The sequence below is a fragment of the Puma concolor genome, chromosome A1 (genome assembly GCF_028749965.1).
Source record: "Puma concolor isolate L17-30 chromosome A1, mPumCon1.1.hap2, whole genome shotgun sequence".
NCBI lineage: Eukaryota > Metazoa > Chordata > Mammalia > Carnivora > Felidae > Puma > Puma concolor.
The window spans coordinates 63,872,747-63,897,931 of NC_141667.1; the positions used below are offsets into that span (position 1 = coordinate 63,872,747).

The 25,185-nt window shown below is 51.8% G+C and overlaps 1 protein-coding gene and 1 long non-coding RNA gene across 2 annotated transcripts in view; one reads left to right on the top strand and one right to left on the bottom strand.

The window, feature by feature from the left end:
• Positions 1 to 9,505: 9,505 nt before the first annotated feature.
• Positions 9,506 to 24,630, bottom strand: STC2 (stanniocalcin 2). The gene is made up of 4 exons (XM_025924809.2): positions 23,057 to 24,630; positions 20,827 to 20,969; positions 18,104 to 18,315; positions 9,506 to 13,027 (listed from the first exon to the last, which is right to left on the bottom strand). The coding sequence occupies exons 1-4, from the start codon at positions 23,205 to 23,207 to the stop codon at positions 12,625 to 12,627; spliced, it is 909 nt and encodes a 302-aa protein (XP_025780594.1). The 5' UTR covers positions 23,208 to 24,630; the 3' UTR covers positions 9,506 to 12,624.
• The window catches only part of LOC147584200 (uncharacterized), a 315,495-nt gene continuing 311,925 nt past the window's right edge, over positions 21,616 to 25,185 (top strand). Inside the window, exon 1 of the long non-coding RNA XR_015255254.1 lies at positions 21,616 to 22,488. This is a non-coding gene — a long non-coding RNA (uncharacterized LOC147584200). The remainder of the gene's footprint in view (positions 22,489 to 25,185) is intronic.

Below are 25,185 nucleotides of genomic sequence, written 5' to 3' on the forward strand. Positions count from 1 at the left end.
CAGGAATATGGATTTGATGGCGGGAGCTGGAGCAGCCATATTGAACTATAAGGTGATCTTGAAACTGGAGGCCATGTGTGGTCTAGCAGCAAGAAATAGGAGCCAGAGTATTTGAGAACTTTGTGGAGCAGCCCCGCGTTGCTTATCTTCAGTCTTTTACCTGGCACAGAAATGCATTTCTGTTTCCAGGATGGGCTTTTGTTTTGGGTTTCTGTTTCTTTCTGCCAAACCTAATTCTAGCAGACCCAAATGACCTGCCCTGCCACTCCCCACTGACAACCCCTTGCTGTCCTTTAGCTGTTGCTTCTAGTATTTTCCTCCAGATGTCTGCATAATACACCTTCATGCTATTTCGTTGTGTATTTGATTTTAGACATTATCTATGACTTCATGCTACAAACTATTTGGATTTAGCTTTCTTTGCTCATCCCCTTACCTTCTGCTACCCTCACATACTGCCCTCCTGCCCTATCTGGCCAATATGGATTCTGGTTGAATCCATAGATAGTGTATTTATCCATTATTACCACTGTGTAATTACTGTCTATACTACAGGGAGTATCCCACAACTACATTTTCTTTTTAAATAGAACGTTTTGCTTTTCATGCAATTAATAATGAATCTTTTTTGGTTTGTTTAGTTTTCTTTCGAGGCTTTATTGAGGAGTAAATTACGTGTAGCAGAATATGAATCTCTTAAGTGCCCGGCTTAATGGCTTTTACATGTGATGTACCTGTGACACCAGACATATGACATCCCAGAAAGTTCCCTTGTGTCCCTGTCAGTTAATACCCACCGTAGAGATAACCACTCCTCCCCCACCCCAGAGATAACCACTTTTTTGGATTCCAACTCCATAGACTGGTTTTTTCTGTTTTTGAAACTTATATAAATAGACTGATACCACGTGTATTCTTTTTTGACTGACTTCTTACCCTCATCGTGTTTTTATTTATTTATTTATAATGTTTATTTTTGAGAGAGATAGAGAGAGGGAGAGAGAGAAAAAGTGTGAGCGGGGGAGGGGCAGAGAGTGAGGAGGACAGAGATCCAAAGTGGGCTTTTTGCTGACAGCAGAGAGCCCAAAGTGGGGCTTGAACTCATGAACTGTGGGATCATAACCTGAGCCGAAGTCCGACGCTTAACTGCCTAAGCCACCCAGGCGCCCCACCCTCATCATTTACAGATTCACTCGTGTGCTTGTGTGTATCAGTCATTCATTCCTTTTTAATGATGAGTTGCATTCCTTGGTTGGAAATATCACACTTTGTTTATCCATGGACATTTGGGCTGGTTCCAGTTTTTGGCTATTATGCATAAAACTACCCTGAATATTCTTGAACTAGTATTTTTCCGGCTCTATGTGCTCATTTCTGTGGACATATGCCTAGGAGTGGGGTTGCTGCCATAGGATGAATACATGTTTACCTTTATAACAAATTGCCACAGAGCTTTCCAGAGTGTTGTAGGCACCATTTGGCCCCCATCAGCAACATATGAAGGGGCTCCTCCTCAGCACTTGGGATTGCCTATCATTCTTAAAATTTTTTTAATGTTCTTTAAATTTTACCTTGGGGTGGGGAGGGGCAGAGAGAGAGGGAGACACGGATTCCGAAGCAGGCTCCAGGCTCTGAGCTGTCATCCCCCGACACGGGGCTCAAATTCACAGGCGGCGAGATCATGACCTGAGCTGAAGTCGGATGCTCAACCGACTGAGCCACCCAGGCGCCCGTATCATTCTTAACTTGATCAGTTCTTCTGGGTGGATAGTGATCATCCTTGTGGTCTTAATTTGCATTTTCTTAATGACTAATGTTGCTGACACCTTTTTCATCTGCTTGTTAGCTATTTGGACATCTTCTGTTGTAAAATGCCTGTTTGAGTCTTTTGCTCGTTTTTGGTCTGCTTAGTTTCTTGGAGCTAATTTAAGCATCACTAACTTACCCCTAAGCCCTCTGACAGAACCACGAAGTGACCATCTGCATTCCCCTCTGCCCCCCGCTCTCCTCACCTTGGACTCCGCTTCCCACCATCCTGGGAAGCCTCTTCCCTTTCCTTCCCCTGTGCTCGATCTCTGCTTCCCGGATCTGATTATGTCTTTGTTCCCACTTTACTCCCTCCTTTTGGTGGAACACAGCCTCTGAGCTTCCTGTGAAAGGATATTTAAGAAGGACGTTTTTCGGGACTTGGCATTTTTGAAAAATATCTGGATTGTACTCCACTTAATTGATGATCTGACTGGGTGTAGTATTACTTCCCTCACAGTGGTGAAGGCTTGCTCCTTTGTCTCTGGCTTCCAAAACTGCTGTTGAGAAGTCTGAGGCCATACTGACTCTTGATTCTTTTTATGTCACTCCTCCCCCTGCCCCTTAGAAGCTTTTGGGATCTTTTCCCCCCTTTCTTCCGAGGAGTTTCAAAATTTCACAAAAATGCTTCTTCTTGGGCAGTTTTTCATTCATTGTCAGGTCCTCTTTCAGTCTTTTCAGGCAGATAAGTCACGTTCTTCGGTTCTCTACTATTTCTTAGATCATTTTCTCCCTACCGTTTCCTCTGTTCCCTTATTCTGGAATTCCTGCTGGTCGGATGTTAAATCTCTGAGACTGATTTTCTTTCTTACCTTTTCTCTTCCATGATTCATCTCTTTCTGCGGGATTTTTCCCAAATTGGTCTCCCGGTTGTTTTACTGAATTTTTCATTTTTCTCGCTTATATTTTAATATCCTGGAACTCCTTTTGGGTTTTCTAAATGTACCTCTTTATATCCCCAAAGGGAATGGAATGACCGTGAATGGCTTGGCCGCATCCGCGAGTGTAGACAGGTGGCCTACAGGGGCCAGGCTCACCCAGTGTGCGAGGGAAACAGGTAGAGTGTAAGACAATAGGGAGTGGGGGGACCGTGCTGAGCTGGAACATGGACTTGGGATTGGTGGATGTTTTTATTCTCGAAGAGAAGCTGGACATCTGGATTTTTACGGCTTGTATGTGCTAGCAACTAATTTGGCTTAAAAAAAATTATCGACATGTGAGTTAAACCAAATACACGTACAGGCAATATTTGACCTGTGAGCGACCATTTTGTGAACCTCTAAGGGTGTGCCTTCTTGTTTGAAAATTACCCTTGCCTTCATTCTCTACTTCGTTTCTCACAGCAACTCCGTGAAGCCCCTTGCCTCAGGGCTGGTCATGGGTAGAACCGTTCTCAAGAACTAAGTATAGTCCTCTGCTTAAAGATGCTCGGTCGATTGAGCGTCTGACTCTTGGTTTCGGCTTGGGTCATGATCTCACTGTTCATGGATTTGAGGCCTGTGTCAGGCTCTGCGCTGACAGTGTGGAGGCTGCTTGGGATTCTCTCTCTCCCTCTCTCCGCCCCTCCCCTGCTCGCGCGCATGTGCGCGTGCTCTCTCTCTCAAAATACATTTAAAGAAAGGTGTTTTTTAAAAAGTGTTGCCAGTGAGGGGTGCCTGGGTGGCTCAGTCGGTTAAGCGTCCGACTTCGGCTCAGGTCATGATCTCGTGGTTCGTGAGTTCAAGCCCCGCGTCGGGCTCTGTGCTGACAGCTCAGAGCCTGGGGCCTGTTTCAGATGCTGTGTCTCCCTCTCTCTCTCTGACCCTCCTCCATTCATGCTCTGTCTCTCTCTGTCTCAAAAATAAATAAACGTTAAAAAAAGAAATTAAAAAAAAAAAAGTGTTGCCAATGAGCAGCGGCGGGAGCGTGCTGCTCAGGTCTCCCTGCTGTGCAGGGTGTAGGGAGCTCAGCCTCCACTTGCCTCTCCTTTGGAGGCTGTCACGGTGTCGAGGCTGAGCCACACTCTCCCCAGGCTGCTCCCAGCAGTGACCGACCACAAAGCAGTAGGGAACAGAGCCGGACATTTCTGCCCCACTCAGCCCATCTCTAGCGTCACACCTTGCTCTGGGGTCCCCAGGCCCTGGATGACACTTTCTCAGAGCTTCACTGAAGTCCCACTCAGCTCCCCCTTCCCTCTCCTCCTCCCCCTTTGCAGATGTCAGGCCTGCACTGTGGCCTGAGGCTCTGTCTGCCCGCTCCTGCTCTCCACCTGAGCCTTCCCAGCCTTTCCCCAACAAATCTTGCACACTTTTAATTCTGTCTCTGCTTCCCCGACTGACGCAGCTTCTGAGGCCCCAGGCCCTTGAAACATGCGTGTGGAGGTTACTTCCATCTCTGCCTGTGGTAAAGGACTCCTAGGACATTCATGCCTGGCAGGGAAGGGCCTTGAGAGGGCAGCTGGCCCCATTCCTTAGGAGGCCAGAGGGCCCCCCACGCCCCCAGTCCCCGAGTCCCCATCAGGTGCTGGCAGTTGTTTGAATGGGTCAGAGAAATGGCTTCTCTTCTTGAAGATGCTGGGATGACGTACGGTCTGGGGGGCGAGGGGTTCTCTGCTGGTTTCTCGTTTTCTGTCAGAATGTCAGGGATACAGTCAAGGAGTTTCCTCACAGGGGCAGGGGAGTACCCCCTCTGCCCGCCCCCCTACCCCCGGCTTCTTACTTCGGGACAGTGGGGCATTGGGGTTTGATCTGCTGACCCCCTCCTGGGGTCTTTCTCTGTATCCATCATCGTGTTCCGTGCCAGGCTGGCCTCCCTGCTTTACATCCTCCCAGGAAAACACATATGGATGGTTTCCCCAGTGACAGGAGCCTCTGGGTAAGAGGAGGTGGGGACACCCTTACAAAAGGCTGGTAGGGTTGACCTGCCCCTGAGGGGTTGTGGTTCTTAGGCCATGCTGAGCTGCAGTCTTCCTCCCAACACCCTCCTTTTCTAGAAATGTGAGTTTCCACAGAGTTCCATGCTTGGGAGGAGGCGGAGCCCCGATGCGAACCCAGCACTTACTGGATGACCCGAGGGAAGGGACACACAGAGCTGTGGCTTCGCGTGGTTCTCGCATCTCTTCTCATTATCACGTTTGCTCGCCACTGAATGTTTCAAGATGAAGCTTTTGCAATCAGGGTCATCTGACCTTGGCTGTCGGAAGGGATGGAATTATGGCAACCTCTGGGGAGGGTGCCTCCTTCCACCTCCCTCCCTCGCGGTCCCCCGGATGGTTTTGTGGATGTAATACTGTAACAGAGCGAGGGAGGAGTCACAGGGCCCGCGCCAGCCCCCCCCCCCCCCACCAGGTGACTGAGCCCAAGGTCACCTTTCTACCCAACTCCTTGGTCACAGAACGCACTGCATCCTCGGAATCAAAAGTGTGGAGAGGCTTCCTCACTGCTGGGTGGCTTTCAGCATTTTTCCTGCAGTGGTGGGCACCAGCCCCTGGGGCCCATAGGCCTGGCAGGCCCCAAGGACTCTCTTCATTTTCCTGGTGTTATTCTTGGTTTAGGAACCCCAGCGAGCTCTTGAGCTTTTTGTAGATGCGTCCCACTTACTCTGAGAAGGCATTTGGACCCTATCCTGGGGCTCCATTTTGTTCCTTTGTGCCTCTCATCATTTTGCTTTTTAAAAATACATTTCTCTTCATTTCAGCTGAGTCATTTTCCTCCTCCTCCTTCTCTTCTTCTTGACACTCCCAGGAGCCGGAAGGAGCCCTGTCCCAAATCCTTGGCTCCACCAGGCCAGATCTTTTCCAAATGTCAAACTCTCAGGAGCCTTGGCACAGAGCGGAGCCGACTGGGTTCTGGCCCTGACTCTCTTCCCTCCCTCATCTCTGTCAGCCTCTGCTTTCCTTTCTCATTAGGGAGGTTTATTAACTGGCTTTTCTGCGGGTACCTTTGCCTTGAGGTTTGCAGACAGAGCCTGGCAGGAAGGCCCTGTGCTCCCTCGCATGCCCCTGCTGCTGTCTGGCCCAGCCCGCCCCTCAGAGCTCCCCTGGGCACTCGCCTCTGTCAGGAGGTGCAGCATCAGGGAGCTGCTTGGGGGCCACCCTCCCATCAAGAGAGGGGCCGGGCCTTGCTCCAGGGTCTCGGCCTAGGCGGCTTCGGACCCTCGTGTCTGCTTCAGGGAACGCTCCCACCACGCGGGACTGCCCCTGCCCCGCCCCCCGCCGGCACCGTGGCCCTGGCCACGAAAGGCTTTGTACCCGCCTCACAGAACCGCTGAGACAGTGGAAAGGTTGGGCCGCTCGTCCCATCTGTACTCTTGGCTGTAGGGGAGAAGCCTCCCAAAATGGCCGGGAGAAAGAGCACCCAGCCTTTGCAGGGCATTTCATGGGCTTCGAAGACTTTCCCATGTGTTGTGACTCCGGTGCAGTTTCAGCTGTCTCGTCCTCACCGACCACTGTGAGGGAAGCTGGGTAGCTGTTCGTTTCCTTATGTTTGTAGCTGAGGAAACAGGCTTAGAAAGTTTAACAGATTTGCCAAAATCTCAGGGCCAGTCCTGATTTAGTTTTTCAGTTGTTATTAAAGAGGGAGAGAGAGAGAGAGAGAGAGAGAGAGGGAGGGAGAGGGAGATTGACCTAGTACAAGACAAGTAAGGGGCTGGATCACTAGTCCTGTCTGGGTTTCCTGATGCCAAAATTACAGGCTTCTCAGTGATTTTATTTTTTTTTATTTAAAAAAAAAAATTTTTTTTTTCAACGTTTATTTATTTTTGGGACAGAGAGAGACAGAGCTTGAACGGGGGAGGGGCAGAGAGAGAGGGAGACACAGAATCGGAAACAGGCTCCAGGCTCCGAGCCATCAGCCCAGAGCCTGACGCGGGGCTCGAACTCCCGGACCGCGAGATCGTGACCTGGCTGAAGTCGGACGCTTAACCAACTGTGCCACCCAGGCGCCCCTCAGTGATTTTCAATTTTGATAGCCACTCACTGATTCTATGACATGTTGGGGCCTCTCACAAGGACAGAAGGGTATATTTGCTTTATTTTTTATTTATTTATTTAAATAAAAAAAATTTTTTTTAACGTTTATTTATTTTTGAGACAGAGAGAGACAGACCATGAACAGGGGAGGGGCAGAGAGAGAGGGAGACACAGAATTGGGAACAGGCTCCAGGCTCTGAGCTGTCAGCACAGAGCCCGACGCGGGACTCGAACTCACGGACCGCGAGATCGTGACCTGAGCCGAAGTCGGACGCTTCACCGACCGAGCCACCCAGGCGCCCCGGTATATTTGCTTTAGAAGTGAATTGAAATGGGTCTGATTTGACAGCTTGGCACTCTTCTAGACATTCATTCATACATTCACTCTGTGCAATGGCTGGGCTGCTGGGGAGACACGAAACTGTGTGCAAGTGACATGGTCTCTTCCCTCATGGCATTGAGGTCCTGGGGTTGTTATGGTACCAAGGATGAAATCAAAATCCCAGTTTGGATTTGAAGAAGGTGCTGCAGGGTTCTCTAAGTTCACTTAGGGAAGCCAGTCTCCGTCTGTCACTCTGAGGGAGCCACACTGTGAGAGGTCTTGGGACCTGATCATTCTTCCCGTGCAAAGCCCTCTCTGGCACCCTCCGTCCTTTGCTGAGTGCCATTCCTGACTCTGGAGGGCCAGCAGGCGGCTGGTCCCCATCCTTGTTAGCAATCGCACTTCTTTCCATGCATGTGGGCACTCCCCTTAACTTGACGCACTATAAAAAGTCCTGAAAACTCTCTGAGGAAAAGTGGAACCAGCTGATTGTCGTCCACACCTTGTGAACAGTTGCCCTGCCTCTGAGAATTCCGTCGGGGGGACTGTTGCTTGTCCCTCACGCTTTTAGTTCACCTGGGCAGACCTGATGTTAAGCGCTGGCGAGGCGGACACGCGCCCTCAAGAGCCACAGGGCTCGGGTTCTGTGGAGCAGACATCGGGGCTCATCCCGGTGGGGCCCGTTTCGTGCATAAGCTGAGGTTGGCTTTGTGGGTTTTTTTCCGTTCTCTTTGGGGAGTGACTTTTGGTGTGTGTGTTCTGAGCTGCTTATGCAAGCAGCCACGCATGACTCCTAGCCCAAGGCTTCTGTTGCTCTTTTCCTCTCTTCTCCGCCCACAAAAAATAATTTCACATGAAACCTGTTCTCTGGCCAAGGCTCATCCCCTCCTCGGCAGGGGGCTCTCTTTTGTGTTGACTTTAGAACAAATTCAGATCTCTGTCTCCAGATTTTGGGGCGCGCAAGCTCCAGCTTCCTTTGGAAACTTTGCTTAAATACCAGCATACTTGGAAGCCCTTCTGCCTTCTTCCTCCCACAGTCTAATAATTCCTGAACTGATGGATGGGAGCAGTCCTGAGGGCTGGGGGGGGGGGGGGGTGGGGGGAGCCGGCTGCCATTTTTGAACACGGTGTATTTCACCCACGTTTTCACACCCGGGGTGAGAAATTGGGAGTAAGACTGAGCAGAGCGAGCCCTCGGTGGGTTGGCACGCCGAGTCTAGAGCTCGCTGGCCTTGTGACGAGCTCCAGGCATATTAAGATGCCTTTGAGCCTCAGTTTCTCCATGCGCAAAATGGGGTTCAGAAATAATGCCCATAAAGTGTGTGGGGGGGCACGCAATAGAAACTGCAGGTGTCACGAGGAGGGTGGTGATGATTTCCGGGGAGCCTGGCTTCAGATGGAGCTGGTGATTGGGTGGGTTTAGCGGAGAGAGTTCTAGCTGCATATTCAGAAAAGCCAGCCGCTCCCCAAAGCTCCCCTCAGCCGCGCCCGAGAGAGCCTTAAAAAAAAACTACCTATGTGCACAGAAAAGTGATGAGACTCCACGATTCTCCTGCTCTCCCTTATCTGAACCAAAATTTGAGTCTTTGCAGAGAGGAAAGGTGAGGGCAACAATTTTCCTTTCCGTTCTAAAGCAGAGCTCCTCAGAGGTGCTATAAATATAAGAGTATAATTATTCTTTCTCTAAGCCTTGTGTAAAATGGGCATACTAGTGATTGGTTTAAATTAAGAAGAAATCAAATGTGGAGGTTCTAAGCCCAAAGAAGGGGAAAGCAGGTGGGCTTAGAGTCACAGATCTGGGTTTGGGTGCAGACCCTTCCCCCCCCCCCCCACTAGCCACATGGTGGGGCTTGGGACCAGTGACCTTCCCCCAGCTCAGTTCCTGCACCTGTAAAACGGGGGTGATACCCACTACTTGTAGGATGGAGTCCGGATGAGGTAACAGATGCAAAATGGCGCCCGGCACGTGGTAGGCACACCAGTGGCGTGTACCCTGGGGGGAACCAGGAACTCCAAGCTCTGCTCTGCTGTGGTGAGGTGGCAGTGAGCTTCCCTGCTGGTGCCAGGCCACTGAGCTGTCCCGCCGGTGGCACTTGCCGCAAGCTCAGTGTGAAAGAAAGGGTGGCCAGGCCACAGGGGAGATGCACAGGTGAGACCAGAGGGACTGGCGCCTCTAGGCAGGCTGCACAGAGTGCATCTTCCTCTTTGTCTTGGCGACTCAGGCAGCGGTTTGGACAGAGTGCCTCTAATGGAGGAGAAGCCCGGGCCGGTCATCTTCACCTGGTCCCCACCCCCACCCCTCCCTGCCCCGTAAACGGAACACCCAGCATTTTAAACGGACTCAAAGGCTCACTTGCTCACAGCCTTCCCCCCACATACTGGATGTCCAAAGCGCTCTCAGACAGGAACACTTACTCAAGGGAAAGCCATTTATTTCAAATCTTTATTTATGATTGGAGAAAAATAATGCCATGTGACAGTGTACAGGTCCTGCTGCCTAAATCCGTAACAGAGATAGACGTTATGACTTAGCAAGCTCACGTGGTGCCAATTCTGAGATCAGATGAGGTTGTTCTTCCGTAGGAAATGGGGCCTGGTAGCATTGTTTTTCCATGTTGTTCTAGAAAATCCTTTTGCTTGGTTCACGTTTAAGTTTCTCTCTTTGTGTGTGTGTCTAAGTATGACTACAGCTCTGGGCTGGTGTTTTCTATTTATTTGGTGTCAGGTGTCAGCATTTCGCGGTACTAGGGTGGTCCTCTCCTTTGAGAATAACAGGGCTATTTATTGATACAAAGGAGAGGTGTTCAGATCATCTTGTTAAGATGCAAAGCTCAAAATAAACACCGTATCTTTATTTGGAAATCCACATCCTTCCTTAAAGGAAGGCTCATGAGTAAATTTGTATGAAGTATGAAGCCCAAGCTGAGTGTCTATTTTTAATGACTTCTTTGCTTACATTTTAGATTGTACAAATGCCTCTGTCAACCCTTACAGGAATTTGGACTTTACTCAGTTTCGAGCAAAAGAACCTCAGCAATAAATACTACCGTATGCCTCGAAACATTACGAACCAGAACGAAAGGAGATCTACCTGACTTCTGAGAAGAAACAAACCAGTGGCATGAAAAATATACAACCGAGATCAGTGAAGGGGTTTAAATGGACATAATAAGCAATTTGATGCCTGGGGGGAAAACACGGAGATAATAAATACAAATGACAAATATTTACAATGGAAGCAACAAACAGGACATCAGTAGGCGAACACATAAAACATTTACACTGAGGAAAATATAAAAGCGATGCCTTTCACACATCCAGCCCAGGAGCCGACGAACAAACGAACAGCTGACCCAGCAACGCGGGAGAATGTTATTGTTTCAGCCTTTGAGTGATGTAAGTGAAACAGTCAACGTGCTGCAGTGGCCCATGGCATGAGACAGCCATGGTTTACGCTCGGTTCCCATGGCAGAGCCTGACACGTCGCTCCTCCTCCCCCCGCAGGCAGAGCTGGCTTCAGTGCACCATCTTTTCTGCTTCCTACAGCTCTAGCTCTTTCTAGGTGCTTCTCCCACCATTTTGTCACCTTCCCCCACCCCCCCCCCCCCCACACCCAAATGGTTTCTTTCCAACGTGCACATGAAAGATTCGGGGAGATGACCTTCCAGCCGGAGGCTGGAACCAAGGAGATTGGATTTGGGGTATATAAATACTAGCTGGGTTGGGGTCAGGGCATTCCCTGGAACAAGTTATGTTAGAGTAGATAAATTTAGCTTCTCTATCTCTGGCCTCAGGTTGCTTTGAGGGAGAGCTATAAGCTGATATAAATGGAGGATGCTTCCTTTTTTGCCAACTCACTAGAACGGGGGTCAGAACACTCAGGCCCAAGAGCCAAATCCAGTTGGGCACCTGTTAAATATAATTTTACCGGAGTGGAGCCAAACCCCTTTGTTATGTGTTGTCTCTGTATGCCTGCTTTCATGCTATAATGGCAGAGTTGAGTCTTTGGGACAGAAACCACATGACCCACCAAACTGAAAATAGTGTATTTACTATCTGGACTTTTACAGAAAGAGTTTGCTGACCGTTGCTCTAGAAGGAGCTGGCCCAGAACACCCGTCTATTCTTTGTAATACTGGCCTTCTATTTGAGTACTGGCTGCAAGAAAGGATAAGCTTTAATGTGATAACCCAGTGGGAAAGAAAGGGCCTATCTATGGAACATTTTGAACAATCACAAGAACCCCAGCGCTGACCCTTTATTATAATCCTCTCCCTCTTTGCCTTGGAATTTTACTTCTGTCCCTCCGCTCTGTCTTTCTTTTGTCCACTCGGACTCTTTTCTTCGTTGCTAAATTTCCAGTCCGGATCTGGAAAATCCTGTCTCTCAGTGCTTCCTGGCGGTCTCCTCCATTTATGTAAAAAAGCTCAGCATTTCTCGCTGGAAATCACAGTCATCTGGTTCTCTTCTCCCCCTTTCCATGCTCTAAACCCAGAAGCCACGTTTCCAACTTGGCCTCATGGCATCGGGTACAGGGCTTTATCGATCTTGGCTGAGGGTCAAGGAGAGGTAACAAAATGGTAAAGAAAATCTGTCAAATGTACTCCTCGTGTGTGCATTTTCCTCCGGGTGTGTGGTTTGCCCTAAGTGGCTAGAAGCCCACGCCAGGCAGTTAGATGTACAGGTACACCGTTCTTTGATTCCTTTTAAAATATCACTCAAAAGAAAAAAAAAACGCAGCCCCCAAAGATGGGCTGTATTTCTTTTTCCTTTGAGTTGGTTTTAATGACCCAGTTGCTTTGTTTGAAAGCCATTTATTTAGACGACAGGTATGTAGATGTAACTGGATAAATAAAAAAGTGAAATAGAGACTTGAAGCAGTGGTTAATATACAAACACACAGGGGCCACTCCCTCGGACATGGTCCCCCAGACAGAACAATGGCTCAGAACTTAACACGTAGAACCCTTGCCCTCCCCGTCCCAAGCAGCTCTAAACCTCAAGGTCCCATGCAAGAAACGGAATTTCCGTTCGGCACCAAGCACCCACACGGCCCTGTCTCCTCTCCACCCTTCTGACTCCCAGCTCGATTTTTACATTCACCCCTGCATCCGAATCCAGCTGCCCTCTGCCAAGACAGCACCGGAAGATGCGGGCTGGGGCCCAGCACCAAGTGCGAGGTCTAGCTGGTGGGCCTGCCGACCCCTGCCCTTCCCTGGCCCACCTCCCCCACAGCAGAGCAAACCGCAGGCCGCCGCCCAGTGGCTCCACGGTTGGAAAGAAGACAAAGTTGCAAGGAGGCTGCGAGGCACGCTCACTTCAGGATGTGCAAGTGTGGAACCCACCGGGCACAGCCGAGACCTCGCCGCTGCCCAGGCCGTCTCCGCCTCACCTGTTCGTTCCGCTAGCACACGCCTTCATCAAGTCCGCAATCCCCACCAAATCCTGCGTGTGACATCCCCCCTCTTTAATGGCAAATGTTCTGGAATGTCCATAGAGAAGAAAATGGACGGCATGGAGGAAAGATTTCCCGGCCAAGCCTTTCGTTTCACCTCCGGATATCGGAGTATTCAGACTGTTCCTCCTCCCACTCGCTGCTTCCAGAAGTTCCCTGGCCCCCGTGGCCGGCTGCTCTGCCCCGGGGATGAGCGTTTGGGTGGCTTTTGCTACCTCGCTCACCCTTGACACCTCGGCCTGTCTCCCGACTACTGGCTTCCGAGAGGTGGTGACCTGTGTCTCCGTGGTGGGCCCTAGAGAGCTTGGCTCTGTCCACCTGGAGCTGGCGCTCAGGGGGCACCGTGGGAGGCCTCTGGATGGCTGAGGTGCAGAAACTCAAGATGGAGCACAGGCTTCCCCAGTTCTGCTCACATTGAGCCTGAACGCTGTGGGTGATGGCCTCCTTCACCTCCTCCCCACAGGTCAGCAGTAGGTTCACCAGGTCCACGTAGGGTCTAGAGATTGAAAGCAGGAGAGAGAGAGAGAGAGAGAGACCGAGAATGGAACCAGTCCCGAATGGGCCACAGAGGGCAGCGGTGACACAGGCAAGAGAGATACAGCCAATGCCTGGCTTGGGTTTCATTTGGTGAAAATGCTCTCTGGAATTGCCTCCAGCTTTTATACATATCCTCTGGAGTGCTGGCCTCCAACTACCATTTACTAGGTGGCCATTACGTACCAGGCTCCACGCCAGGCATTGGAGAGAGAGAGGCTGGTGACAGGGCCTACCATCAGGAAAAGGGCCAGTGGCAATTTACAGGTGCATACAATAAAAGGAAGAGCCTCTGGGGAAGGTGGGTGAGAATGCCAGGTAGGGCGGCTGTGTGAATGTTGAAAAGGAGCACAGGTCATGCTTAGGGTCTGCTTTTTAGCAGGAGGAGCAGTGAAGTGTCTTGGGGGCCAGTGGAATAATACTTAGGCAAATGGTGAAGGGTCTGAAATACCAAACCGAGGACTCTTTTTTGGCAGGGGAGGAGAAGCCATCAAAATTGGGGCTGGGGAGCTCCCCATCGCCCTCTTGCAGCATGGTGTCAGGTGGGGCCGGCTGGCTTTGCACTTGGTGCCACTCTCCTGGGTAAGCCTTAAGCCTTAAGTGAGACTCCCAAGAAGCCAATCTCCCATGTCTGTGTTTGCCCCTGGTTTAGGCTCATGATGAAGAAGGGTGTTTTTGGAAGGTACTGGGTGCAATTCCATCTGTACCTGGAAGAGTGTGAGATCGGTGGAGAAGGGTGGGAGGCAGACGGCCACCCTGGGATCTTCCCTTTCCTGGTAGTAAAGGCTGAGGAAGGGGAGTGGCTATCCAAGCATCTCTACTCTTCCCACCTCGGCTTGCCTGGAACTCGAGGTGAGGGCTGGCTGCAAGGTGCCTGTGTGTTGGAATGAACGCCAGCCGTCTGTGAGATAAACACACTCGGTCTGGAGGGGAGAGCATTGCTCAGGCCATCCAGCTGCCCTGGGTTGTTCTTTAGGAAAAGTGCTGGAGGAAGAACGGCCGCATCGTGCCAACATGGGGTGGGAGTTGTGTGCCGAAGGCGGACACGGTGTGTCTGCTTTTATGGGCTTATCTGGTAAGAGGCGGTCCCAGCAATGGGCTCTCATGGCCCGCTCACTGACCCTTTCTTACATCTCACTGGCCTTTTAGAATCCCCGAGGTGGGTATGGAGTGTTTCATGTGGCTAACTAGCATTCTCAAGCAGTCCTTGGCTAGCAGTATTTCTGGGTATATCTGACCATGAGCATTGTGCAGCTCTGGGCCATCACCCGGGGCAGGAAAATCACTCTGGAACGGGAGATCATTTATAAGAAGGGGCGAGACTTTTTTCCCTCTGTGAGCCTGGGCCACCTGGGTGGCTGCATTTTAGCTCACATCATCTTTTCTTTGCAAGCTGACAGTTGCTGCTAGGCACGAAGAGCAGATTGTGTTTTAGGACTTGTGAAGTAGTTTACTGCCATTTTTATGAATTAGTCCTCAAGTTGTAGTTGATTGAACTGTCCTCATGTCATAGATGTAAAAATGGAGATGGCTGGTGGGGGTGCGACGGGGGGAGAGGAGAAAGTAGTTTTTGGAAGCTTCTGGGCTGGGAAGGCCTAGAGCTGGGCTGAGAGCAGAGAAGAGGAATGTTCTGGCTGATAGAGATCAAGCTGCCTTTTAAGGCCTACTTGATGCCTTTGGAGTCAGAGAGTCTGTGCATGGCTGATGGACAGGGTGCTTAAACTCTCTAAGGCAGGCCCCTAACAGTGACAAGGACAGCGATAACACTCCTCGGGCTAACAGAGGAGGGGAGGGGGCAACACAGAAGAAATGTTCAATGCATGTTTGTTTCCTTCCATCTTTTGACAACTAGCAACTGATTGCCTGAGGGAGCTCAAGGTCATGGAATGTATCTGCTACCACAGCATCAGGATTTTAGCACCTGATTGCACCTGCCACCCTCTGGGGCTGGATGAGCAAATTGTAGGGGCTGAGACTCTCTCTTTTTTGGGACTAGCCTGGCGCTCTCCGAGTTTCTTGCCCCAGGGTAAGGGGAGGGCTCTCTTGGGGATGTATAGGCTGCCTCCTGGCCTCCTTTGCCAGGGCAGTCTGCCTGCCAGATGAGCTCTCAGAACCCCAAGGCGGATCCGAGAAGGCTGGACTAGCCCACACTCTCTCCTGCCCTTGGCACCCTCTCCCGAGGAGAAAGCTGTGAGCCATGGGGAGGGGTGTGTGTTAATCTAAGCCGTGTTTCGAGCTGGCATGGTGCCTTCTCAGGCTGCAAACTCAGCCCGTGTCTAATGACAAAGCCCAGCTTTCTGAACTGGGTGTCAGCAAGGCTAAAGGATTTTAAAAAATACTTGGAGGGGGATGTGCCCGGAGGCTGCCAGCACCCAGTGACAGGGCGTGTGGTAGCCAAGGCAGTTGATATGGAGAAAGCGGGGCGGGAAGGGGTGAGAGGAACAGAGGGAAGCAGAGAGCTTGAAGGGAGCCGCTTCAACCAAACATGAGTGTTTTGGGGTGGTTGGGGGTTGGGTTGAGGAATGGGGGTGATGTGGATTCTGGAGTGACTGTGATTTCCTCTTCACTAAAATGAAAAGCAAATTCAGTTCTCATTTTGTTATCTGTGACCAATGCCACACGTTCTTAAATGGTCTTCTTGATAATTGGGGACTGACAGGATCCTTTGTGCCCAAATCGGTTAAGATAGTTAAAGCACAACTCGGTCAATTCAGCCTGAAGTTCAAGTTGATGCAGTGCATAGTCATGGCTTCAGAAGGGCAGGTAGTGGGTGGGGGGTCTGTGGGGAGTTGGGGTTAGGTGAGACCCCCTTTTGGAGGTCCTGGCTTAGCAAGAGGGAAGAGGACTTGTGTGCAGGCACAGTGAGTGTTCTCAAAAGAGGCCCGGACTCACTTACAGGGTGAGCCACCTGCACTCCCAGAGTGGGCTGGGGTGGGGGGCTATGTGTTCATTCTAAATGACGAAGGAGTCCTTCGGAAGTAAAAATCTCGTGCCCCCATAGGCTATATTTCCATGGAGGAGGCACCAGAAAAGCCACAGGGCTTTCCTCCTTCTTAAATTCTAGGGGGGAACAAAAAACAAAACAAAACAAAACAAAACACCAAAAAACAAACAAAAACCCCCTCTGAAACCTTCAGTTTTCCCAAAGAAGATTTTTCTCCAATCTTGAAAAAGGCAAAGTCTCCTTGCACTCCAGGAATATATTATTGACTTATAAACTAGTGCGCATCATCCATTCTTGAGGCCAAACTATCTATAGTGGATGACAGTGGACTGAGGACAAAGGAGCTTCAGGACTCTCTCAGCCATGGGACATTTGCCTCTTCCAGAGGCAACTCGAAAGAAGGGAATTTCACAGTGCTCTCTTTGTGAAATGGGGTGTATTTGGGAAAAGGGAGAAACCTCTGCTACATCTGGGGGCCAGTGAGCCTTTAGCAGGTCTAATGGGGACAGAGAAGGTCAGGAGCAAGGAGGTTTGATGTCTATTCCTGATAATCAGCTTTAGTCATATATATTGGCAGTTCCCAAGCTGGCAAGTAGGGATCAAACCTCAGAGCAGGATCTTTAATCTCTTAGTTTCCCTTTCCTCCTCTATTAAATGGGGATAGTAATCTCTATCTTCCAGCCCTGTTGGGAAAGGTGCATGAGACAGTCCAGGTAAAGTCCCTGGCCAGGGGCCTGGCCCACTCACAAAATGATAGCTATTAGCATTATTGTTATTGTTGTAGAAGCTGTTGTTGCTTTGTTTCCTTACAGGTATTTGGAAGAATGATAGATATTTTAGTGGATGTTAGTGTGACTAAGGAAAAGGCAGCATCATTTTGCTCCTGGCAAGAGCTGCCTGCAGAGATTCACGGCGAATCTTATAATTCGCAGCAGGGGTGTTGCAAGATACCTACAGCCTCGTAACCTGATGGAAAGTGACAGGTGATGGTTGGCCTCTGTGACCCAAGTGGTGTGGGTCGGGTGGGGAGCAGTCTGCTTAGTGACATGGCTTGGGGAAGGCCATGGCACCAACGAAGGAGCAAGATTTCATAAAATTGTACAGATAGAGACCAGCGGTGCCCTAAGTTGCTGAGGCAGGAGCCATCGTAAGCCACCGCCCATGCTTCATGTCAGGAGCAACTGTGTACCACGTGCTTTATCACTTTGCAAAGTTTAGGATCCCATAGATGGGATATATGTATGTATATATATATATATATATATATATATATATATATATTTTTTTTTTTTTTTTTTTTTTAAGGACTAAGATGTCCTGGGTTTATTATGGCATTGCAAGTCTTTAAATAGGTGAGCTCATATTTACCCACTCTGGCCTAAAGGTGCTTAGCTGGTAAGTTTTTGACATTGGTCTTGTGAAAGTTTCCTCTGGGAGGGCATTCATGTGTTAGGGGAGGTGAAATGGACCTTTGAAGGAAAGAGGGCTACGGAGGCAGGGGAAAAAAAAAAAAAAGCTATTGCTGTCAGCTTTTGGCATGTAAGATTGTGGAGCGGGACTGCCTGTCTTTGCCTCTCATTGTGTGACCTTCGCCTCAGTGAGTCCGTTTTCTCATCTATAAAATGGAGAGGAGAATGAAGCCTAGCTCGCAGAGCTTCTGTGAGGATCCAGGAAGAGGGAGGGGCGTGTGAACACCTGAGCACAATGCCTGGCACTCAGTAGACGGCCAACAACTGTCACGAGTGCTCAGGGGCACTTTCATGGCCGCTTGGAGTATTCACAACTGTTGGGATCTGGGCTGAGGGGAAGGCGAAGCCGTATTTCTGAATCCTACACATTTCATGCTTAGTAAAATATTTTCTGTTGCTGTTGCTTATGCTTGTGAAGCCAATGGTGGAAAGTTCTTTCGCTTTTCCTGAAGGCCAGCAGGAAAGGGACTCCCAGGGGAGTCAGTGCAGCTTTCTGAGGTACAGCGCAACCTTTCCCGTCTGACGGGAGTTCGGCCTCCAGCAACAAGCCCCTTGGAACGCCTCTAACACCAGCCAGTGGAGCGGGGCCCCTTCTCCCCATGGCCCCCGTGGGGGCGGCACTCACTCGTGCAGCAGCAAGTCCTTGAAGTGAATCATCTCCACCATGACTCGGGTGTTCTCCTGGGCGGCAGAGCACAGATCGTGTTTGAGGTAGCACTCCCGTTGTAACTGGAACACCATTTCCTTAATGGCTGGGCACTTCCGGCTTATGCAGCCGAATCTGTGCCGCAGAGCATGGGCCTTGCACTTCAAGGCCTCTTTGATAAATGACTTGCCCTGGGAACAGAGAGGACAGAGAAGACAGAGTGGGGCAGAAAAGACAAGTCCTCGTTATAAGCTTCGACGTCCGCCCTTCTTGGGCTTACACGGGGTCTTTGTGACAACTGAACCTTAAGGCCCTGCCTCAAGCTGACGTCGCGCAGGTGACGGGCTGATGCTGCATCGGGAGGTATGTCTCGAGTGACACGATACCTCCGGCATTTGGCCAAGAAGGATGTCACCGGGAGACTTAACAAATCTGCCTCCTTCCTCCCCAGCTGCTCGCCTAGTTTCCCTTGTCCCGGGGCTGCCGTGGCCATCTGTCCTCAAGGCAGCTCAGTGTTGGCGGCTTGGTGGTAACCTTTCTGGAACACAAGGGGAGTTTGGCCAGATGCAAATCCAGAGCTCCCAGCAAGAGTTTTCCCCAAGTAGAAGGTGTCTGCTCATCCCACTCTCACATCACTGCCGTTTCCTCCTGTTCCATGAATGACATCAAGATTGGGTGCTATCTGTGCCTCCTTTTCCTGTCTCAGCGCCTCCCACCACCCCCAACCCATACCCTTGTCTCCTCCTATCCTTTAAGGAGGAGCATTCTTTTCCTTTTTGAAAATGATTCGACTCCTTTAAACTGTTAGGATTATTGCCTCTAAAAGGCCCGCCTGGCACATTGCCTGGCAGCATCTGGAGTCTGAACTGCCCAACTGACAGCCCCTCCCCCACACTCCCTGCCTCTGAGTGGCTAAGGCAGCCAGGCATACATCTGGCCCACAGTTCTCTTTCCTGGCAACCCCATTAGATTGTTCTTATCCTAGAAAGGAGACAGCTGTTGGGGGTGTGGAGGCAAGCTGGGGCGTTCGGTCCCTTATCAACCTCTCAGGGCAGGGAGGCATTCTGGGATGCCTACCTAGGGATCCCCATTCCCCCATCACTATAGAAACAAGCTGTCGTTGGAGAGGTCACCCCTCTGTTTTTAGCCAGGCCTGAAAGTAACTGAGTTGAGAAAGTAAACGGGGTTAGGTTGGAAGCGGGAAGCCAGCCAGCACGTTTATTTCAGTTCTTCCTTTAGAAGCAACTGAAATGGCTACAGACAGTGGCTCATCACTGAAGAGCTACCTCCCTGAGGCCCCTTTTGCTCTGACTTTCCAGTGGGAGCCAAATAGGATGGAGGGTAGGGTGTGCCGGTCTATGAAGTAGTTACATGCTGAGAACCAGCTTGAAAGGGATGCTCCGCACTTGAGAACATAACTCCTGTTGGTTGAGAGAAAAAGGAAGATTAATTTGTCTGAGGGCTGCGGCAATCTGTTTGGGTATTCTTCCCCAACATCCTGTGGGATTGCCCTTCGGTACACATCTTTCCTCCGGATTTCCTATTACGTTTCCTAATTCCAGTTAATCCAGAAGGGATCCTTTATTAGGGAGCCTCGAGGAGTTCAAACGTTCTACTCTTTCCTTCCCTGGCTTCTGTTTCCCCTCCTGCCACCCCACATCCTCTGTAGGGTAGGTTGCCAGGCCCGTCGCATCCCTTTCTGGTTCCCAGGCATTGCTTTGTCAGGCTCTCTACAGGATGTCAGTAGATGATGACTGGTGACATTCATAAATCACACCTAAACTGTTGGCTTCATCCAAACATTGTCTCCCACTCTCCAATGCAGTGGGAGAGGAAGTTGATGAGAGAGAGCAACGGGGGTGGGGGGGAGCTTCAGACTGCATATACGGGTTGGGGAGAACGTGAAGAAGGTGAGCCCAAGGCCATCTGCCACCTGAAATGTATCCGGATTGTCAGCACTGGGACCATAAGATGGCTTGTTGGGTTCTTGCCCTACCCTGAGCAGCAATTAGGCTTTGTTTTCTACCCTGGGGATTCTGGGGTAGCTGGATTGCATTAGGCCTTATTAGAGGACTCTGTAGACTAGAGCTCATTCAGGGTTTTCAGGTTAGGAGAGGAGGGTCTGCTACTTAGGAAGAATAAGTCTGTTATTCTGGAGGCCCCAAATTATCCATGTTGCCTGCTCACACACCCATTGGAGATGATGAGTTTCTACAAAGTTCGTGTCCCGTTTATTCTTTCTGAGAAGGTGAGAACAAGTCTTGGAATGTATAATTGGAGTCGCTGCCCTTCCCTCCCCGAACCTACTGTTTCTAATGTGATGGGCCTTGCAGACCGAGTTCTGGGAGGCCAGACATAGTGTGTCCCCTTACAAGATGTTTATTATTTGTTGTGACTTTTGTGCTCTCTGTTAAGAATACTTAGATGATTGTTCAACTTGCTCTCCATCCCGCTCTGCCTGTGTAGACACAGCTTAAGAGTGGAGAAGGGTTTCGCCACCCCCACTGACAGTTCAGGAGAGAAGAGTCCCATGAGTGGACTGGGGAGAGACTGGCATCCTGCTGTGCACCAAGAATGTCTCTTGCAAACGTTAAAACACACCACGAGGATCAGCCACGGAAATCTGTTCACAAGTCCTTCCAATGAACATTTCAATCATGTGATGCCAACCTAAAACATTTTGTGCTCTATGTGGTTTTTACCTGGGCATCAAATTTTCCAGCGTTGTGCAGAAAAGTCATGCAAATCCCATGTAAGCCTCGAATCTCACAAGAGTTGTTCTCGAAACATTCAAACACACCACACCCCACATCGCCAGCGTTGACCAAACAGTGCTGGATTTCCGCTAAAATGAGAATTACATACAAATGTATACAAAATTCTCAGCCGTGCTGGGGAATGCAGAGAGGTCGGCTGAAAGAAAAGTTAGTAATGACTAAAAGAAAATTTAAGAAGATAAAGTTAGAAATGACTATTTTGGGATCTAAAAAGCCAGGGCAAGAAAATTTCATCATTTAATCTACTTATGGAAATGTCACTACTTGTAAATACTGTATCTGTAAAAAATTAGCCAAACCTACGTTACAAAAATCACAATCAGAAGTTAGGTCTGAGCACTCCACTTTTCATCCTTTCCATCTTCTTAAAGTATTTGTGGAAATACTTAGTTTGAAAGCAGAAGATATTTCAGCTTCCTAAACCCACACACAAAAATAAGATTTTAAATGATTAGCTTGCTCTCTTCCTTCTGTACTTCATCAATGAAATACCCTTCTCTACTTGGAACTTGAAGCTGCTGCTGTTAAATCACAGCCATTTCCTTCCTGACCCCCAAATGCCAGCGTCCAAAGAGCAGTTTCAATTCAGCTTTATGATTCAACACCTAAAAATCAAAACAAAATTCCTATTAAGGCAGCGCCTCCAAACCATCAGCATTAAAAATACCAGGCTAGGGAAGCTGCGGTTGCGAGAAGGCTCAGGAATCGAGTCAGATGGGGGCTAGCCTGCAGAAACGCAAACGTCGCAGTTAGAGGCTCCTTTTAAATAGAGATCCGGTGTGAGATATCACTTAATCGCCTAGAATTCCCGCGACCGGGGAGTTTGCCGCCCTCCTTCGCAGAACGTGGCCCTAATTCATCTCTCCGAAAGGAGAGACTGAGGGAGTTAACTGTCAGGCTGCCGCACGTAAAAGCCTCTCTTCCGTCCCTCCCCCCTACCCAATTCACTGATTTAAGCCAACCACAAAATTACATCAGAAAAGTATATTTTGGAAGAAGGGCGGGGTCGGAGTAGATAATCCGCATTCAGATTAAATCTACCGAGAGAATGAGGGGCGTGTATTTGTTGAGGTCACCAACTACCGAGAATCACGTTCAGTTCTCAGGGAAAGCACCGGAGAGGGGGAAGGGTGGGCGCGGGTCCTAGGGTGAACCCCGCGCCGGCGGGGGTGCGGGCGCTCGCGCGTGGAGGTGGGAGACTCCCGGATGATCCCACGCGCGGCCCCGGCGCGCCGGGCAGGAGCGCGCGGGGCTGCGATTCACTCGCTGCGGGCGTCCCTAATGGGCACTCGTGCATTCTTGCTCGTGCGGTGAGCGCACGCACGCTGTAGCTGGGTTTCAGGCCCCCACATAAAGGTGGGGGGGGGGGGGCGGTGCGCCGAGCGAAGGAGCTGCAGGCAGATTTTCTTTCTCTCTCAGGAGCTGGGAAAAGGGCCAGCCCCGTGCCCTGCACGCCTGGCTCTGCTCGGCAGCATGCGGGTGAGCTGAGAGCCGGTTGAGCAGCGGCGGCGCACAGTTCGGGCCGTGTCACCATTTCTTCGCCTGCTGACCTGCCCTGGAGCGGGAGAAGGCGGCAGCACCTCAGAGGTACGCTTTGAGCCACCTCCCCTCACCCCTCCCCGGAAAGCATTGCCCCCAAGGGGGAAGTTCGCAATGTAATCGGTCTGGCCTACAAAGTTCTCGGGTGTCGGGCATCTTTTTGGGGGGGGTGGGGTGGGGAGTGGTCCCGTCGCGGCCAGCCGGCTCGGAAGAGTTCCCCGGGTGCGGGGCGCAGGCCGGCTCCGGGGACCCTCGGTGCCTCCCGAGGGGCGGCCCGGATGGAACAGGGAGCTCTCGCCGGAACGGAGACTCCGGGGCCGGCAGTGGCCTGGTCAGATGCTGCCTCTTTTACCCTCGACCCCGGGGAGGACAGCAACAAGTCCTGACCCAGCCATTTCATCACCCTGCCAGCACGTGCGGATTCCCGGCGCGCGGAGCCTGGCGCGGACAGAGTCTCGCCTCGCCTCGCGCTTTCCTTTGCATGTCCCGCGCCACCCCAAGAGTTTGCGCTGCCCTAGGTGGGCGCTCACTAACCAGCAAAGCGCCCGGGGTGCGCTGCGTGGGTGCGCGGTGTTGTCTCCCCGCAGCTCTCCGCCTCGGGGGCGCTCGCACTTACCTGTGTTCTGCAGGGACAGGCGGCCTTTCTGCTGGGAGCCCCTGTCTTGGGGACCCTCCGGCGGGTTGGTGGCGTCGGTCCCCCGCGCCGGGTCGAAGGTGGCCAATACCAAAGCCAGGGTCACAAATTGGCCCAGCCGCTCGGCACACATGGTTCTTGGTATAAACCTCCCTCCCGGAGACCTGGATTCTTTGTGCTCCCCTCCGCCTCTTCCTCCTCCTTGGCCGCTTCCCCTCCTCCTCCCACTCTTCCTCCTTGCTCGCCTTTTCCCTCCTCCTCGCGGCCGCGGCTCGGATAGAGGTTACCCAGCGCCCTCCCGTAGCTCTCTGGAGAGCATGTGACCAGGCCGTTAGCGGCGCCGCGAGTGCCCGGCAATGGCAGGGATGGTGCCTCAAATATCCCTGGAAGCTCTGGTGTCACTTGAATGAAGGAGTCGAGCAGGTGTTGTCCCAGCGGCTGGACCAATCCGAGACCCCGGCCCGTTTGACAACACGGCTGGGAGGCGGGGCCTGCGCCCAACTACTACAGGAGGAAGCGGAGCGCCGCTGGGAGCGCCCGACAAAGTTGCCGACCTGGCGGCGGCCACGCGTTTGCGTGCGTGTACGAGTGTGAGCGCGGCCGAAGATGCGTGCGCGTGTGCTGATGCTCCAGAGCTATGGCCGAAGGCACTTTAAAAAAAAAAAAGTGAATCCCAGCTCCGATTGTAGCTAAAGAAGGGCGGGAGGCGACGATCTGCGCTGGGACAGCGTTCCCTGGCTCGCATCACACCCGCAGAGTGCTGGGAAAGTTTCCTTTCTGTCGTTTGGAATTGAGTGAGCTTCCCAACCCCGAGCCTTGACAGATTGGGAGTCTCCTGGGCACAGTGACGCTGGGGGCAAACTGAGCACATATGGGAATTCCTGTCTTTGTGACGCTTTGCATTAAGAAAAACAAAAACAAAAACAAAAACACCACCATAACTCTCAAACTCAGATAGGAGCAGAAGCACTAGATACAGGACTTGGCCTGAGCAGCTGGCCCATCTTCCCCCCTTCCTTTTGCTCCGATTTGGTGGGCCGTGCAACACCTAGGGTGCCAGTTCCTCGCCCCTCCCCCAATCCAGACGGATTCCGGGCCGGGCTGCAGGGATCCAGGTGACTGGACTTGCATCATTTCCAGGCGGGTGGCTGTGAGGCCCAGGCAGCCCTGAGTCAGCCCTCCGCGGAGCATCGCTTGCCCTGGAGGTCGGAGCTTGAAAGGCAACTTTACGCGTCTCCAAACACACTCTTCCATTTTCCCAAAGCGCTACTCGCCGCCCTGGTCCGGGTTCCTTTTACTCTCCAACCATCGATGTAAATGGTTAAAACAAAAACAAAAACAAACCCCCAAAACCAAACCCGGGGAAATTCTCTCCATCTCTTCTTTCTTGTTGGAGCTTCCTCCGCAAGCGCGGCCGGGGCTGCATCGCCCCGGCTGCTTTCTCCCCCGGCCCGCGGAAGCTGGGAGAAAGTTGGGCGCCGCTCGGAGCGCCTCTTCCCCCGCTGTGTGTGTACGTGTGCACGCTCACGTCTCCCCGGCGCCGGGGCCGGGGACAGGAACTGCTCTGGGCACCGTCAGTCCGACGGCGCAGCTCCGGGGGCTCGCGCGGCTGGGGGAGGGCGGGGACCCGAGCGCAGCGGCCGTGCGCCCCGCCGCACGCACTCACCCGGGTTGGCCCGCCCTCGCCCCTCCCCCGCCGCCCCCACCCGCCTCCCGGAGAACAGGTGAGCTCGGGTACCAGCTCCCACCCCTCACCCCCACCCCGCTGCCCGCCCGCGCCCTCTGCGGTAATGCGCCGGGGAGGTTTCATCACCCACCGCCCGCGGCGACGCGGCCCAGGGTCTCCGCGGCGGGACGCACTGCGCGCCTCGTTGGGGCCGCCATGTGACACGGTTGGGGGAGGGGGTGCGGAGACGCGGGGGCCAGGTCGTCTCGCGGCCGCCGTAGGGCCTCCCGAGCTTCCTTCCAGGGTCCCGCCTGCACTCGGGCGTAGGGAATGCGGAGGCGGGAGGCCTGGGTGGCAGTCGCTGGCCGCAGCTGTCCGGCGCGTCGAGCGGCCCTGAGTCTGGAGTCTGAGAGGAGGGGGTGGGGAGGGCGCCTTCGGAGTGGGC

Bases quoted from the DNA above. Each gene is read 5' to 3' on its own strand.
- STC2 (XM_025924809.2), bottom strand. From the start codon at position 23,207: ATGTGTGCCGAGCGGCTGGGCCAATTTGTGACCCTGGCTTTGGTATTG. The intron at 18,316-20,826 runs GTAAAAACCACA...CTCTGTTCCCAG, and splicing joins CTGGAAAATTTGATGCCCAG to GGCAAGTCATTTATCAAAGA. The intron at 13,028-18,103 runs GTGAGTGCCGCC...TTCAATCTCTAG, and splicing joins AAGGACTTGCTGCTGCACGA to ACCCTACGTGGACCTGGTGA.